Here is a 14,486-nt window from a genome sequence, read left to right as displayed (position 1 = left end):
GCAGCTCACGTACCAGGTTGGAAAAACAATGGACGCTTCCTACAAGGGCTGTAATTTACCGCCGATAACATCTAATAAGGATAGGATGATTTTCACATGAAATGTAATTCCCATTTCTTCTTGAAGCCGAAATAAATCTGAGAATGTTTATCGGACATGCTTGGTTTTTACTGCAGGTACGTTAATCTTATAATATCAATAGCTATAGGACCTAGGTACAATAATGTTACAGTTAGCATTGGTTGTGTGATGGAGGCCAATTTGATTGCATTTGTAGAAAACTATAAATGCGGTTATACCAAGCAAATTGATAGCAGCACTAATTGTATCTTTCGACTGTCATCTCATTTGCTTATGACCATAACCTAGGCTACTAACAGGAGCTAAGTGAACACACCCATATGACTGATTAAAAGACCTAGGAACACCTTGTTACGCCATGCGCTCCACTTTTGATAGCGAAACCCCTCCCAATGTGAACTGGACATCCTACTAAATTTGAATAGACTTTTGACGAGTGACGATGCACTTTAGAATGTCATGATAGGGCCCTAGGTTTTTTAATGTGTGCAGCAGGATGTTGAACATGTTGTTACATGTCGGCAAGTCGGTGTGCAGCACTGATTGGCTAGTCAGTAGGCGATGCAATGTGCTGATTGGCTCTTCAGAAATGTCGACAAAACACTGCCAAATTTCGTGTCTGTAAAAAAGTTTTGTAGCTTTGTACATCCAGTGTTGCACACAAACAATGGATGTCACACTTTTTGTCACGTTTTTCACATGTGCACAAAATATTTCTGCAGGTAGGCCTATTTTATTTTTTTTTGCATACAGACAAATTAATTCCACAGCTACAAAACGGTTCTGCAAATCATATCCTCGAAGACAATTTCTTTTCGCACATGCGCAAAATATTTCTACAAGTACAACATTTCCTTGCTTATTTATATAAATAATATTGCACACCCCTAGTCCTTTGACGGTTTTATGTAAAAGACAAATACATTGGATACAATAATTTGTAAATTCTTATTTTCCTGTGTACAGTGTATTTTCCTGTGTTTCCTGTCTTTTTGCTCCTTTGAGACTAAGTAACATTTTCATCTGACCGCAGGGTATGTGACGTGGGATGAGTACCGTGTGAAGTTTTTGGCCAGCAAAGGCTTCAATGAGAGAGAAGTGGCAGAGAAAGTAAAAAATAATGAAGAGCTCAAAGTGGATGAGGAAAGTAAGTATGAATTTGCCAATGTTATCTCTATTAACTCTTCACAGATCTTTGGTATGATATACATTTTCTTGTTGGCAAGATGCAGACATTGTAATTAAAAGAGTGGCTGTATAGATACTGGTGTATTCTGTCCATACTGATAGGTCAAAAGTTACGTTGTAATTCTGAAGATGTATTTTCATACCCTGCAGCTCAGGAGGTTTTGGAGAGTTTGAAAGACCGCTGGTTCCAGGCAGATAATCCCCCAGCTGACCAACTGCTAAATGAGGAAGAGTTTCTATCGTTCTTGCACCCTGAGCACAGCCGTGGCATGCTCAAGTACATGGTGAAGGAGATTGTTCGAGACCTAGGTATTGCCCTTCTTTATCACAGTAGACAGTCTCCAATTACTTTTGGCCTAGGGCTGCTTGATTTTGGCAAAAATCATACGTTCACGATTATTTTGGTCAAAATTATAATTGTTCGGGGCCAAGCAGTGAAGCTGCGAGCCCCATTGTTTTTGTACGTTTTCCTATTGTTATTCTTCCTCAATGGAAGCCCATAGAACCGTCTGGCAATAAGTTGTGAAATTTGAGACACTGGTTGGGGACAGTGCCATGATTAATTTCACCAAGTTTAATGTTGGCACATCGAGCATTCTAACACCACCAACATGCCATAGTTGGACGTGCATTTACGCAAGTAAGTTTTGACCAGTTGGCCCGATTTTCAAAAATGAGGTATCGTTGGAATTCTTGGACCAAGCTGAGTTCAACACACTCTATGACGTCAATTTCCGCCATGAAAGATTTTCCTCAATATTAGATTTTAGCAAAAGTAAAACTAAAGTTTCACGCCTCACATAGTTTGTCCAATTTTCACGAAACTTAGTACATATGATCTTCAGACCAAGCCGCACAAAAGTTATCGAACAGCCTTTTCAAATTCAAAACCGTTTGGCCGCGACAGCCAATTGAAATTGGCTGCAAAGCCGCCAAACAGGAAGTGAGCTCATATCTCAGCGACCCCTTTCATGTATCATAACCAATGTTAGTAGACTCATGATCCCATCAACTCGCTGCAATTAGCAAAAATGCATTTTGGCCTGTAGCTAATGATGTGTTTGGAATTAACTTACTTGTGGTGTCTGCTAATACTGTGGCGGGTCTTTAGGCCAACACATGCAAACTTCTGACATCAACATAATTTATTCAGCTGCCATATTGGATTTAATCAAAAACACAAAGTTTTCAGAGGTCACATATTCCATCTGATCTTGACCAAAATTGGTATAGACCATCTTCAGACCATGCCTCATCAATGTATAACTTTCTGGATCAATTGACAAAAGCATTCGCCTGTAACAGCCAATCGAAATTGGCAGCAAAGCTGCCAAACAGGAAGTGAGCTCATATCTCAGCAACCCTTATAGGTATCAAAACCCAACTTAGTAGATTAGGTAGCCTGGATACCAGACCTGACTTTGCAGAGAGTCTGGCCTATATCCGTAGGCAAAAGTTTATTTCTGGGTGGGAGGGCACAGTTTGAGGTTTAAAATCATTGGAGTTCCTTTGAACCGCTTTGAACCAATTACTAACAACCGGCGTTTCGTCATACAGAGAAGTTTCTCTGCATCACGCCCTTAACAAGCAAGCTTGCATCTTATCAGCAAACAGTCACAAATTTCATCTGCGTAACTCTTACCAAAATGCATCCTATGGTGTATTTTTGAACGTACCCAAGTCAAACATTTTTTTAAAAGCATTACTAGCCTATGTCCGAATTGCCACTTTTAAGCTTGTAGGACTACACGTTGTCGTTTTTGTCGGGTGACATGGCCTTTTGAATGGGACACTACTATTTTGATACATGATCGCGTCAATATCGCTATTTTTTAAACACTAAGAAGGCTCGACACAACAGGAAACTTTGAATGAAGTATCATCAGTGTCTCTACACATGAACTCGAGCCTTCTTAGTGTTTGAAAAACACTATTCACAGGACATTCAGTCCTTTTACTAACTCAACGGTTATGAAGAAATATGTAGGCCATACTGACTCATCCCAAAACTAGGCTACATTACCAACATAATTCGCTTCCAATACCCTTTTATTCACACATGTAGTAATTCAGGGTATCTGCACATTTTCCAAGTGCAAATTTAAAGACTTTTAAGACCTTTTCAAGACATCTAAATGAAAAAATTAAGACTATACCACGGCAAAAAGATGCACACGACAACTTAAAACTGTTTTATGCAATAATTTTTTTTCTATTAATTTCAACCCCCACCCCATTTTGGGTGTCTACAGAAGTTACCAAATATATTTTGGCGAAAGAAAAATAATTGTGTACGTGAATTACCTTCACAGCTATAAATGCCCAATTTTAGGGTCTAGGCTGCTTGCTTTTGAAGCTGGCTGTACATATTTGGTTGTGCTTACTGACTGAGGCTGACTGTTCTTCACCTGTGTCTATAGTAGCCTAGGCTACTTGCCAAAGACATGGATTCCCTTCAATTTTTTTTTTCAAAGTTAGACTAAGCTATTTAAATATTTGAATAGGCCTACTTTATATAATTTACTATGTGCATCTATTGTCCCATGTGCAGCACAGCAAATTAAAGTTAATCCACTACTTTGCATTTTGCATACCAGTTGTATCTAAACCAACCAAAGCTTGACTGAAACATTGTAAAACCATTGACTTGTTTTACATTAATTAAGAGACAGGTCCTCCTCACATGATCCTGCTGAAAACTGCTGGTTTCATCTTAAGCATGCACGTATTATGAACGCACGTTTTTTTTTTTTATGTAGCCAGTCGCCGACATTCAAAAAATATGTGGTTGTATTTCACAACTTTTGCGAAGTAGGCCTACTGGGAAACACTGGCAAGCAAGCTGCTGACAGATATTACATTATAACTTAGACAGATATTTTCTTCCCGATAGGCTAGGCCAGCAACACACGCTGGAAAGATGCAAACAGATCAACTTAACATGTACAGTAGCCTATTTCCTGTTTTCTTTTTCTGTCAGTCCGTGGTTCCTTTATAAATTGCGCAGCAAATGATCAGACGAGTGACCGAAGCACTGCGCATAATTTGACCAGCAGTCTTCGGGTCCATAGTTTGTGAAACGATGCTGCGTCCGAGCAAAGATTCTAGATGCCCAGCGCAACTCCAAAAAGGAGGACAAATGAGCGTCCGGCTTGAGGCTGCGTCGGATGCCGGACAGGGCTTTTAAAATCCATATGTCTGGCCTAAATTCGAACGTATGGCCAACCTATTGCTAACTCTGGCTTACCAGCTCTTTCTCTCGCTCATTCTACCGCTCACGTAGGCTACCTGCGTATCTCTCAGGCCTCGGCTACACCACGTTTTCACACCTTTAACCACACCTCACTCTGCAAACACTACAATTTCTCCTGTAGCCTTATAGTTACTTATACAATTGCGTTTTAAATACACGAAACTTGATGGAGACATTTCACGCTCTCTTGCACTCGCTGGCGGTCCCATACGCAAATTTAATACCTCCCTTTTAAAAAATTCAAGACATCCCAGACAATTTGAGTAATTGAAACACCATGCCTGTGTAATGTAATCGTTCTCAGGGACAAATCAAGCTATTCCAGATGGAGTACTGTAGGGAAAAGAAATCGAGCGGAAGTACGTAGACAGGCGGAGACAGGCTACGGATTAGGAGGATGCTCAAGAAATTTGGTGAGCTTTGACCTATAGCCCTGCAATTAGCAAAAATGCATTTTGGCCTGTAACAGCTGATGTGTGTGATTCCGCCATGGAAGTCTATGAACTGTCTGGTAAAAAGTTGTGAAATTTGGCACACTGATATTGGACAGTCCCATGATTAATTTCACCAAGTTTCATGCCAGCACCTTGAGCGCTCTAGTGCCACCAACAGGTCAAAAGTTCGACGTGCGTTCACGCATGGACCTGCATTCCCGATCTTCAAAAATGAGGTAACGTTGGAATCCTTGGACCAAGCAGAGTTCAACGCACTCTATGATGTCAATTTTTGCGATGATGAATTTTCCACCATATTGGATTTTATCAAATGTGAAACTAAATTTTCACAGGTCACAAATTTTGTCAGACCGTCACCAAACTTGACACACATTATCTTCAGGTGCAAAAAAAGTTATCAGTTGGATTTTTCATTTTCAAAATTGCTTGCCTGTAAGAGCCAATCGAATTCAATGGCGAAGCCGCCAAAAAGGAAGTGAGCTCATATCTCAGCAACCCTGTTGCTATTATACCGGCGGGATAAATGACTCTAGCCTGGTCCTACCAGACTCTCGTACATTTCATAATGTACAGAGAGTCTGGCCACTTTTACTGCCCGTCACAGCCAATCGAAATTGCCAGTGAAGCCAAAGTCCTTTTTGGCAAGTCCCTCCACTTGGCGGCCATATTGTAACGCTTTTTGGGCACTTATTGGGCATCTATTTCGGCAGAAATGCGCGTGTGCAAGGCTTCACAACACCAACCTTGCTCCAGCAGCGAGATCACACCACATGATCGGCAAGATGTCTTCACAACACACCACATGATTGGTACAATGTATTCACATGTCGACTTTTTGCCACGGAAGGGGTGGGATATGTGTAGACAACTTTGGCAAACAAACTTAACCCCATGCATTTCTATGAAGGATTTTTTGAGTGCTGTGTCTCCTCATTAGAAAGTCTCTGGTGAAGCCGGCAAACAGGATGTGAGGTCATATCTCGGCAACTCTTCCATTTATCAAAACTAGGGCTGTCAAATGATTAATATTGTGATTAATCGCAGTTAATATATAATATATATAACTATAATTCTATAGTTATCGCGATTAATTGAGTATTTCATCACTGTTCAAATGTTTTGAAGTCTATATTAACAGTGTAAAGCAATTCTTAGTTTATCTTGATTGATAATGAAATGAATGCAAAGAAAGTTATTTCATGAACTTAACTTTTTAAAATGTATTTGATTATTTCAAATCAAATTTCAAAAGATGTGCAAGAGGCCTGAGGCAACACAATGCCCAGAAATATAGCTTGCTTTAAACTGAAATAAATGCTATGGCAGGAGTGCCTGCACAAAATGTACACACATTATAAAGAGCATAACAAACAAAAACTATTCCATATTCTATTTTCTTAAATCTTATCTTTACACCACCTATATTCCTACAAGCTACTGAACGACAACGATAGCCTGGCCCCTGCCTGCCTACGTACTTCCGCTCGATTTCTTTTCCCTACAGTACTCCGTCTGGAATAGGTTGATTCGCCCTGAGAGCGATTACGTTACCCAGGCATGATGTTTCAATTACTACGTCCCCGCCCCCGAAGCAGACCGCTTGGAATATATCAACATAGGGAGTGAAAATGAAATCTTTGATCAAATGTGAATAAAAGGCACAAATAAGGTTGGTGTGAGTTATTTTAGCTCTTGTTTAGCCTATTAACAAGTGTCACGAACGAAGTCAGAGTTTAGTAAGGATGTTATATAGTCAGCTAAACTTTAGTCATAGATTTTGTCACTTGAAATAGGCTACGAACGTACCCGAGTCAAACTTTAGTTTAGTTTTGGACAACTCCTTCATGTTGTGTCGAGCCTTCGTAGTGTTTGGAAAATAGCGAATCTGACGCAATTGTATCAAAAAAGTAGTAGCCCAATTAGGCTTGGGAATCGGTTCCAGTTTCCGGTTTGGAACCGGTTCCAAATGTTCCGATCCATCGGAATCGTACACATCCACACGTTAACGATTCCACTAACGATTCCGAACATCCATAACCACGTTGCAGCACGATGTCACAGTATGCGGAATTTAAAAATGTTAAAGCATTCAACTTCTGCAGTGTTTCCCCTACAATGTAGTCAGCAGCGCCATTCAAGCGCTGCTGCAAAACAATTGCCTAATTAAAAAAAAAAAAAACATGCAAGTGAACTTCGGGAACAGCTGCAGTTCCTTCAGGTTTGATGTCAACAAATAATAGTAGGCTAACGTTGAAGGCGCAGTCAGGGATTCCACAGGAGATCACGTTTGTTTGTGTTTATGTTTAATTTTATCAGCAGACGCAATTTTGTGCAAAAAAACGTAGCCTACATTATGTTAACCAATGAACCAAATTAAACACGACAGCGAGGTAGCTAGCCCCTACCTTCAGTAGCCTAGCCTATTCCCAGATAAATTCCATGCATTGTTTCGTTTTTGTTTGTTATACAGTCAATGCTTTCAAGCCCTGTGTTGCTAACATACCTAGGCTGTGAAACTAAGGTCTAGCCTATTGGTGGGTTTAATTGAATTTTGGTTATAGGATATGCAACCATTTACATCTGGAGATAGTTTGTAATTTCCTGTAGGGCTCACCAAAATCATAGAAATGATACAAGACACTTATCTCCTATAATCCAAGATAGATTTGCTTCGAGTTGTTAGGCTTTTGAGCATTTATTTTACCAAACGACATGGAAAACATAATTCATTTCATCCACATATCCTTATGCACCATGCACAACAACACTCCTAAATTAGCTTAAAACCGTGAGAATCAAGCAAGCCTCACGGCCTTAAAGTGACAGGCACTCAATTCGACCTGCACAGCACCAATACAGTGTAATGTAATGAAAGAGAAGTCTATATAGTTTTTACAGTGCTGTGCAAAAGTTAAGATACCATGATAAAATTGGCTAAAAGGAGGAATATAAATCAAAATGAGGAAAAATCAAGCCTTTAAGGACATCATTTTATAGTAAAATATAGACAAATAGCCCAAAACAAGCTTACGCTGAGTTACAGCATCTGAAAGACCATTATACAAATTTTGATAGCTTGCCTTTGAGTGTGTATATTTTACCATTGGAAGTTGCCATTGAGTTTGAAATGTTGGAAACTTGAAAGTTGGTTATGGCACAAAAATAAACGAGCCTCTGTCTTCTGTGTTTAGATCAGGATGGTGACAAAAAGCTCACTCTGTCTGAATTCATATCTCTGCCCATGGGAACGGTGGAAAACCAGCAAGCTCAGGACATTGATGACGACTGGGTCCGTGAGAGGAGAAAAGAATTTCAAGATGTCATTGATGGCAATCAAGATGGGATTGTGACTATGGAAGAACTGGAGGTGGGAATAGTTTCATGCACAATGTTACAGTGAACTCCCCTTACCTTAAAAACAAAAAAAGTATTTCTTCAATCAGGGGTAAACTTGTGCTTGTTACTCGGAAAAGTGGTGATTTAGCAAAATTAGTGGTATGAACAAGACTTAATAACTACTAGCTGCTGCAAGTCCACAATATTACTCAAAGAGCTTCATAGATGTATTATTGTAGAAAGTATGTTGTGTACAAATGTTGCTTGGTTGCTATTGTCACGTAACAGAAGACTTTGGGAATAAGAAGATTGGGAATATTTTTGACAGATTTTATCACAGACTAGGATTTTGCAACGACCAGGAATCTTGCAGGGTCACTATTTACAAGACTGCAATTAGGGTTGGGTGATATGGCTAAAAAATAATATCGTAATATTTTTAGTTTTTTAGTAGTTTTATACATCAATATTTAGAAATGTACTCTAAAAGAATTCAAGAATTCTCACTTTCATCCTGTGATGTTTTAATTTATACCAGTACAATGCAGTAGACTAGGCTAAATCATACCAGTCCAATACCTGCAAATAATATCTGCATTAAAACATTCTTGGTTATTCACAGGTGGTTTCTATTTTATATTTGCATGGCATTTTATATTTGCATGTAAAAGCAGGGGTGAAAGTAGAATTAAGCCTAAAAAGTGAACAAAAATTCAACACGCCTAAATAGGGGTACATCAATTGATTTATTTTAGCCTATTTGCAGAGCATTCATCAGGGCCTGTTATTTGGCTTTATCATTCTCTCTTCTTCTTTCCCTGTCTTCTCTGAAAGGCCCCTCTGCCTGCCCACTCTTCAGGATAAACTGTTAACTTTTGCTAGGCTTCATGTTTTTAGTTAACTTTCCAAATAAATGCAGTTTGTTCAATCTGTCACTGATATGTCTCCATATGAATGATGATGGCTTATATCGGATAGAAGGTAAGGTAACGGTGTGGTGCATTACTTAATTAGTCGTTCGGTTATTGATTAATAAATAGTAAGTAAGTAAATTTTATTTATATAGCACATTTATCTATGCACAGAGTGCAACCCAGAGCGCTCCACACACAAGACATTGACACATAAGACAAAAGATGCCGGACGGAGCAATGTCGCCAGCGTACCTGTAACACCAAGACATAGAAGATATGCATGGGTCATTCTGTGTCAAATTAGATAAGGTTGTTGCTGCAACGTCTCAGATTTTATTCAAACCTTGTCTAGATCATGAATGGGTCCTAAAGCCAAGGCCTGTAAAATGTTCTTGTCTTCCGCCCCTTTATATTACTTCTGTTTGACAGCCTGAAAAACACATTATCTGGGAGTCAATGTTTGGGCAATATCTTGAAAAGTATTATTCATAGCCAGCCCAAACTTTGTAGGATGGAAAACAAACATGTTCTTTGTATTACTGAACTATTAAACTTTTGCTACCCTTTCTTTTTTAGGATATCTTTTAAGCCAGCACTTCTGTTTGGGATTGTGTTCCTTCACCACATTTATTCACGACACTGTGAACTACAATTTATGTTTAAGATTAAAAACAACCTAGGGTCTATTTACGGTAGTTAACAAGTTCAAGCGTTTGATTGAGAGCAAAATTATGTTAATTGGTAGAGTTTTGAGCAAGACCGTTTTTTGCATCATCAGTGAATAGGCTTACAGTGAATGCTAAGCAGTTAGCAAGTAATAAAAACAAATGCTATTTGACTGACTGCTCAAAATTGAATTACGCTTCTGTGGTAGTGTGGTGAGGACCTCTACAGACAAACCAAAGTATTCTAAACTTTGAAAGTGTACAGAGAGTGCTAATATCGAGTTTTTCTATGTGCAGAAAACGAACGCTGTGCTTTGCCATATTGCGTGGAATTTACGAAACTGTCACTTCATTACGTAAACAGCGCTCATCACCGCCCACAGCTGAACCACAAGCGCAGTTGAATAGAGTTAACCAGTTGCGACATTAAAAAGAATCCAAGTTTAGCGATCATACATGATACTAAGATGCCAACGAGCAATGACATACAGATTAGGCCTAGTAGTTGATTCCCACGCTGTAAATCAGACTGCTTAGAAAATGAAAAATGGAAGTGGGATAGGATCGGGAAAACAGAGGCAGACACAAATGATAAATGGAAAATTTATATTTCATCATCCTGATCGTCCACCACTGGTATATTATATTTAGGTCCCAAACTAACAACTTCAATTCCAATGTTTTAATTTTTGCCCTTGATTTTGTTGTTGTTGTTGTTCTCTCAAAATTGCCTGATCTTGGAAGAAATGTTTGGGCATTAATATCTTAAAAAGTAAGATTCTTAGCCTGACCAATCTGTGCTGGGGCCTCATTTATAAAGCGTTCTTATGCACAGATTTGATCTTAGACCGTGTGTACGCTCAAATCCATGCCAACGCTCAGATTTATAATAACCTTCTTTGACGTGGAAAAGTGCTTATCTCCACGTCAGGTTCAAACTTGATGTACGACCATTTCCTTGTGGTAATGCCAGGTTGCTGCAAGTAATCTGAGGTCTAAGTGTGATGCATTTTCAAAATGCAACCAAAAGACCAACGATCTCATGTCTTTCTTTGCCATATGCATGATCAATATTAGAAGAATTTTAAAGTCGTTTTTGGACGCAGCTTAATGTTTCATGGTTTGGCATCAAACTGCTAATGAGAACTATAGCCCACTTAAGAAAGTGAAAAAACGTAAAGCTTACTTATTTCATAATATCTAAAAAAAAAAAACACCAAGACCTTCTTACAGGTGATCTAGTATATTTAGTGTTCTCACCAATCTAATATTGACCATAAAATGTCCAATTGCCCTCGTTTAGGAGAGGAAAAGTACATATGCTAATGATGAGGGGGTGTTTACAAGGCGGAGACCTAAAACCACCTGGCTGCGCACAAGTTGACGTTCATTTCTGATTTATAATGGGCACATCTGGAAGGGTGGCGTACGCACGTTTTTTTGTGCGTACGTTCGTTTTCTCTGAATCACACGTATGATCATTTCAGAAATGATCTAAGATCAAATGAAAGATGGTTTCTACGCAACACTTTTATAAATGAGGCCCCAGGATTGAAGACAAATGTGTTGTGACCATTAAAAGTATATAAGTATATAATTTTTTGATCCCGTGAGGGAAATTTGGTCTCTGCATTTAACCCAATCGGTGAATTAGTGAAACAAACAGCACACAGTGAGGTGAAGCACACGCTAATCCCGGCGCAGTAAGCTGCCTGCTTCAACGGCGGCGCTCGGGGAGCAGTGAGGGGTTAGGTGCCTTGCTCAAGGGCACTTCAGCCGCGGCCCACTGGTCGGGGCTCGAACCAGCAACCCTCCGGCTACAAGTCCAGAGTGCTAACCAGTGGGCCACGGCTGCCCACAAGTTAAGTTTAAAAAAGTTTGTAATGCATTCCTGTTGATTTTATATAAAGCCCTAGGGTTAGGATTTGGAACAAAGTGCAAAAAGAGTATTTAAAAGTCATGTTTTGTACCCACATGGTATGAAACAGTCTGTTGCCTGCAAATACACATTTTTTGTCTTAACTCATTGAGTGCCAAAAACGTAATATTACATTTTGCCTTCCCATGCGTTGAGTGCCAAAAACGTATTACGTTTTTAGCTTTTTTTTAAATTACGAAACTAAACACTCTAACACACCTTATATGTGATTTTGGGAACTCTGTGATGAATGGAAATGAAATATATGACGATCGAAAACTCATGAAAACGCACAATCTGGACATTTTATCATAACTCGGTTGCCGCTTTGGGTCGAATCATTGACGCATGTACGTCAGGTCAAAACCAGGCCATTTTCGTGGGTCTATCACTAGGTGGCAGTCTCGCCAGGTCTCGCTGATCACTTCCTGGAAAGTTTACAGGCAACACTTCATATTATATGAAAGACGTTATACCTCCATTTCTAGAAAAAAACAGCGATTTTGATGAAAACTAGCCACTGTTTAGCTTGGGATTTCTCAGGAACAGAGGCGTGTAGAAATACACGGTTTGCACCCACTGAGAGCATAAAGTCTCACCTTTTAAACGAGCCATTGTATGTGTCCATAGCAATAACACAGAATATGCTGTGGCTGTACAAAAATCATCAACAATGGTCTAGATTGCTGGCACTCTAGGACAAAGCTTCCGAAAACAGCTTGGGTGTATTGCAAATGTCAGAGGAACCAAAAATGAAATGTGTACTGATTTTCTATTTTAAATTGAATTGGATCCCTCTAAATATACTTTGTCTGTTTGAAACACATAATTACATCTGTAACTAAAATTAATGAAATTGCCTTAATTTGTCTTGTCTTGCAGGAGTACATGGATCCCATGAACGAGTACAATGCTCTGAATGAAGCCAAGCAGATGATTGCTGTAGCTGATGAAAATCAGAACCACAATCTTGAGTTAGAGGAGATCCTCAAGTACAGCGAGTACTTCACTGGAAGCAAGCTCATGGACTATGCCCGCAACGTTCATGAGGAGTTCTAATTTGTCATGTTGTCTGCTCATCTCTATTTGCCTCTCTGTCTTGATACAGCGGCCAAATCCAGTGGCATTCTGTTTATATGGGTGTGATAAAAGTGATCCATGGAATGATTGAGTGTTTATTTGCATTTATTAATTTAGCAGACACTTGTATCCAAAGCAACTTGCAGTACAGTACTGATGTACGTTTCTATTAGTTTGTGAGCGCCCTAGGTAGTGAACCCATGACCTCAGAGTTGTGAGCAGCTTTTGCAATATTTGTGATGTTGGTGTTGTTAATTGTTGCATTGTGCAATTATGTGTACACTACCATGCAAAGGTTTGTAATCACTTGAGGAACTTCTTTTTTCTCTCAAATAACCCAACATTTTACAGAAATATAGCGCTGAGTAAATGGCTATTACAGCTAGAGATGGCTGATTTTTAATATGTACATGGGAGTAGAAATCCCATATCCTGCCACCATCACTGTGTGTAAATGACATTATATGATATTATAAGCTCAGCCTAAATCATCATGTTTCGAAGAAGCCTTTTATGTGGTTGAAATTAATTGTGCTTAAGAAAGCAATAAAACCTTCAGGCAAATTGAGTATCTGGAGTATCAGCACTTGTTAATTTGTTTTAAAAATAAGATACTTTTTGCCATGCAACAATATTGGTGGTAATATTTTAGTAGGCCCACAAGAAGGTAGCTCAATTTTAGTGTGGAACAGAGAAAGAAAAAGAAATATAATACATTATACACACAAAGAAGAAACACATCAGTCTGAGATATAAAGTTCATGTCATGTCCATTGTAGGGTTGGGTTTCTATGAATGGATGGATGATATCATCGTCCATTGTGATGGCTGACAGACATCACAATGGAGAGCAACCATCATGAAGTCTCGCCCCCACCCTGCTACATGCGAACTAACGCGGTGGAGGCTTTGATGTTGGCGCTAATGATGGGCAAATAAAGCTTTGGTGAAGCACTGAACCACTTAGAACAGTTGATTCAAAAATGGGTTCATTACTCGAAGCTTCAGTAACAGCGACCTCTCCTGGTGGAGTGCCAAGGCTGCATCTAAATTATCCTGGCTAGATAGTGGACAGTAAGCTATAGTGAAATGAACCTAGTGCATGCACCTAACCACCCCATCCCCGTAGTGCACATGTATAGTAAGAATGGGATATTGTTCTTTTTACAAATAAAGATTGATCAGGAGCGATCAGAATAAAGTTTTCCCACATGTCTCTCGAGTCTTCCTATGCTTCCATAGTCATCGATACGAACAAATGCTTATCACAGTAGAGGCTACTACGAACCAAACGCAATGTTGAGCATTAGCCTAAATTGTTTATGCTTTGAGTGCGCTACAATTCAGACTAGAAACGAGGCTGTGGCAGTGGCAGCATGATCGGTTTGCGTAAGGCGGTGGCGCTGCGAACCACTCAGGTGATTCATTCAGAGAATAAAGCAGTTTCTGCTTCGGACGTCGTATGTCACATGATTTTTCTGTACCAAAGCAACCTTCGGAGTAGTGGTTCAAATGGAATTGTAGTTAATGGTTTGAAGCACGTATCAAAGCCTCAGTGTCAGACTGCCATCACTAGTTGGCGCTTCTCATTCACTT

At 39.4% G+C, this 14,486-nt stretch overlaps 1 protein-coding gene across 3 annotated transcripts in view; it reads left to right on the top strand.

Moving 5' to 3' along the window:
* The window catches only part of sdf4 (stromal cell derived factor 4), a 52,368-nt gene extending 38,910 nt beyond the window's left edge, over nt 1-13,458 (top strand). For all 3 annotated transcript variants that reach the window (XM_042098253.1, XM_042098252.1, XM_042098251.1), the window contains 4 exons: nt 1,115-1,228; nt 1,420-1,578; nt 8,169-8,344; nt 12,693-13,458. In XM_042098253.1, coding sequence (XP_041954187.1) covers nt 1,115-1,228; nt 1,420-1,578; nt 8,169-8,344; nt 12,693-12,869 — 626 coding nt within the window. In that variant the 3' untranslated portion in view covers nt 12,870-13,458. The remainder of the gene's footprint in view (nt 1-1,114; nt 1,229-1,419; nt 1,579-8,168; nt 8,345-12,692) is intronic.
* The last annotated feature ends 1,028 nt before the right edge of the window (nt 13,459-14,486 follow it).

The sequence above is a fragment of the Alosa sapidissima genome, chromosome 7 (genome assembly GCF_018492685.1).
Source record: "Alosa sapidissima isolate fAloSap1 chromosome 7, fAloSap1.pri, whole genome shotgun sequence".
NCBI classification, from domain to species: Eukaryota; Metazoa; Chordata; class Actinopteri; order Clupeiformes; family Clupeidae; genus Alosa; species Alosa sapidissima.
The sequence above is the reverse complement of the archived record's forward strand: the minus strand, read 5'-3'. Positions and strand labels throughout refer to the sequence as shown.